Source organism: Prunus mume, linkage group LG7 (assembly GCF_029339155.1).
Source record: "Prunus mume cultivar Tortuosa linkage group LG7, ASM2933915v1, whole genome shotgun sequence".
Lineage (NCBI taxonomy): Eukaryota > Viridiplantae > Streptophyta > Magnoliopsida > Rosales > Rosaceae > Prunus > Prunus mume.
Window position 1 is genome coordinate 14,903,520 of NC_142704.1, and position 3,883 is coordinate 14,907,402.

Genomic DNA, 3,883 nt, shown 5'->3' on the forward strand with positions numbered 1-3,883 from the left:
AAGTTTACCATATATTAATTTTTTTAATAACAAGCTAATTTTTTACAACTTTCTTACCACCTTGTTATTAAATAAGAACTAAAGTTTTTTTCCCAAAGAGAATGTGTGTTTTGTTAAAAACAAAATAAAGATGAACAACTCTTGAAACAAACTTAATTTTTAAAGAAAAAAATGACGTTTTTCTTTATTTATTTATTATTATTTAATTTTTAATAATGTGCTAAAGAAGTTGTAACAAAATTTGAATAAATTGAAGGAAATATAAAAGCCAATACATTTTAAAAGGGTAAACCTACCATCCCTAAACACTTTCCATATATAACATGATGAACATCCCCTACCTTCAAAGGAGTACATTGACTTTTCCTACCTCCCTAAACCATCTCTAAATAAAAACCCACTATTTACATCTTCATCCAAAACTTATGTATAATCACAAACCCTAACAACCATCCTATATTTTCCAGAGACTAGTAAAACTGTAAAACAGTTATAAAAAAAAAAGACTTATTTTTTCCCTTCTTTTTGCATCTTGGTCCTCTTGACTGTCCACCGTCCAGTTTCCCAGTCCTTCACCTTTGCTTTTGTCTTATTGTCCAACTTTCCCAACATTTGCACTTCTTTTTCCTATATTGGCTCGGCTTCTATGTACAAATACTAGAAAGCTAAGTGGGGTAGTTTTTGTTTTTTTTTTTTATGCTCCAAACAAGGCCTTTTGGTGAAAAAGCTCTGGTAATTGGAGGGGCATTGTGAAAACTACTTTGTATAGGTGGGGCATTAGGGTAATAAACTATAAATACAGGGCTCAATCTTAATATTCTATAATTAGTCCTCCCATGGGTGCCCTGTGGGGAATGCCCTTCCTCCTCTTGGCCGTTCTGTAATTAGCAGAAGTTGGGGGTGGTGTTGAGGGTGTGAAGCTCTGGACCTTGTTGCTGCTTTTGGACCTTCCATGGCTGCTGCTGCTGTATGAGTCCTCTGAATCAGAAGACCCCATTGCCTTTGAATGCTTCATCTTCTGGGGATTGTTAGATGTCCCAACAATCTGAGATTGATCATTGCAAAGAATTATTAGTACTTATTGTAGCAAATTAAACATAACAGAAGGAATTAAAAACCAAATTGGATTTCCATGGCTAATTTTAAAAATGTAGGGCTGACCCAATGACCCAGATTCCCAATTCAGCTTGTTCACACTTATGGATTGTTTGGTTGGTAAGAAAATGGTAAGGATTTCAAAGTGTGACATCAACTCCCTATGATTGTAGTCTATAGACTACAAGGGCAATGGAAAAGTCAAACTCAGACTAACCAACCAAATGAATGACATTTACTAAGAGCTGATTGGGTTTGATTGCTTGGAGACAAAAACAAGGGGCAAGAGGACTCTTTCCCTCTGAAATTTTCTCTGGTTTTCAGAGCAACCAAACAGTGCAAAAGGAAAACAAAATCAGGGATTGGGACATTGTATTATTTACCTTGCAACCAAGAGAGCAGAATCTGAAGGAATCTAGGAGGCTGCGTTCACAGACTTCACAGGTATTTGTGACTCCTTTGCCAGGCCTAGGCTGAGGCCTCTCATTCAGAAAAACAACTTTTGCACTGTTGATAATGTACGTTTGGACTCCATTGATGTCCAGATGCTTCTGAATCTCATTGACCCTAATCACATCATGGTATGAGGACCTCCTTATCTGTCATTCAAATCAACAAATTGAGCAAAACGCATTAGAAATCTATGATTTATAGCTGTAATGAAGCAAAAACTGAGCAAGCCCATGTGAAATTCATGACCCAAAATTGGGATTCAGACAATATGTGTGACAAAATTTGTACCCAAAACAAACAGTTCATCATCAAAACAAAATTTTCCCTTCGGTTTAATTTCTGGTCCCAAAGCAAAACTTGGGTAAGGAAGATTTTTATCAGAAAAAGGCAAAAAAGGAGGAACTTTAATGAGAATGATTGAGAAGAACAAGAACCCCAATGTGACCCAGATGTCCAATTTGGTAAGCACAAGAATCTAAGAATTGATGGACTGTTTAGCTGTTGAAAATTACCTGAATAGCACGGTGGTCTTTGTGGTAGGAGAGGCAGAGAGAGCAGAGAGGACCGTTCATGCAATCCAAGCAGTACATGTTGCATTCACTCTTGTGAGAATCGGCATGTTGCTTGCATTGAACAAAGAAGCTCTCTTTCAGCAGAGGCTTCAGCCATGGCGGCCACCTGTTGTCCTCCTCATCAGGACCTCCAGCACCCTATTCAGAAGTCAATCAAGTATCAGTGTTAGAACAATGAAAATGACGAAACCCAGAAAGATAACCTTGAGAATCGAAGAGAAAACACAGTGAAAATCCAGAGAATTCAAAATTTGAACCAAGCAAAACAGAGCATTGAAGCCAAAATTTGAATGCAAAGAGAAACAAGAGCCAGAAAAGCAAATCAACAATGAGAACAAGCAAGACTGGTTTTTACCATGATTCTCCTGCTCTTGGGCTTGATTTCCCTAACAGTGGTGTCCTGATTTTCGATCGCCAGCTTGAATGAAAAAGAGAAAACACTCTTCTGCTCAATGTTGAGAAACGAAAACAGAGAGAAGTAGAGAGAGAAAGGGAGCTGTAATGAGAAAAAAGGAAGCTTTTAGAGAGAGAAAGAGAAGGGTTTTTTAGGTTAATAGAAGCAAGAGTGGAGGCGGTGAGGGAGGGAATGGGTTCTTGTATAGAGTGGTAGATGGCGTTAGAGAGAGAGAGAGAGAGAGAGGGATGGGTCGTTCTTATCCTCACAAAGTCTTCACCGAACCTAAACCCGAAGCTGAGAGAGATGCGTTGGGTGCAAGGAACCCACCTCCTTCTTTCCTTTTTATTTCCCTTTCATTTTCTTGCCCTCTTTGGTCTTATCATTTCTCATATTCTAATATTTCTTCTTTTTTTCTTTTTTGAATTTTCTTCTTCCACTCTATTATTTAAAGCTTTTATTGTCGTTTCATTATTTGTGATTTGGTTTTGGGGGCATACTTATTCTTTTTCTTTTTTTTTTTGGTTGCTTTAATTATTTTTATTTATTTATGTGACACGAACATGACATGTATTGTTTTTTTTTAATTCACTTATTTTGAGGTCTCTAAACTCTCTTGTCCTAATCAAACTTTTGTCCTAATTCCTAATCTCACTTATTCTGTTTTCTAATTTTCTATGTGTTTAATTAGTTAATCAAAATATCCCCACCCCACTATGACACAATTCAATTTGAGAGGCCTTTACCATGCTTTTACATCAACTAATTAACAATCAAAATAACCACCCATTTATCGTCAACTTCTCATAATAAGTGGTCACTTTAATCACATAATTGTTTCTTTAGCATAAGCGATAATTTAAATTACAAGGAGGGAGTTTCTCTCACAAACACACACACACACAATCAAAGTCAATACCCTTTTTTATTGAGTTATACCTCGTTGATCATAACTACATTGTTAAAATATTACGATTTATGCATTCTTAATAATTTCTCTTTTATCACCAATGGGAAATAGTTCAATGGAAAAGAGCATTGACTTAAATATCAGTGCTTTTAAATTTGAACCCCATAATACCTTGACAGTGTGTGTGAGAAAACGCCTGTTTTGTTCCTAACTTTGGCAAAATAGATTCTCTTTTATCAACTTCTATGTCTCAAGTTCAAATTGAGGTAGACGTGAGATATTCTTATGCTTAGCAAAATATTTTGTGCGATTTTCTTAGAATGGAATGGGTGAATCGTCCACTTTGATGATGCAAGTGAAAAAAATTTATTATTATCGTTGTCAATTCTGACCATTTGTAAGACTATGAACTTAACGATATCCTTTATAAGTTTTCTTTTACCCAACAAAACCTAATTA

General features: G+C 36.1%; 1 protein-coding gene across 1 annotated transcript; it reads right to left on the reverse strand.

Moving 5' to 3' along the window:
- Positions 1 to 306: 306 nt before the first annotated feature.
- LOC103336886 (protein RGF1 INDUCIBLE TRANSCRIPTION FACTOR 1-like) lies at positions 307 to 2,690 on the reverse strand. The gene is made up of 4 exons (XM_008240017.3): positions 2,476 to 2,690; positions 2,061 to 2,258; positions 1,479 to 1,694; positions 307 to 1,045 (listed from the first exon to the last, which is right to left on the reverse strand). The coding sequence occupies exons 1-4, from the start codon at positions 2,476 to 2,478 to the stop codon at positions 812 to 814; spliced, it is 651 nt and encodes a 216-aa protein (XP_008238239.1). The 5' UTR covers positions 2,479 to 2,690; the 3' UTR covers positions 307 to 811.
- Between the last annotated feature and the right edge of the window lie 1,193 nt (positions 2,691 to 3,883).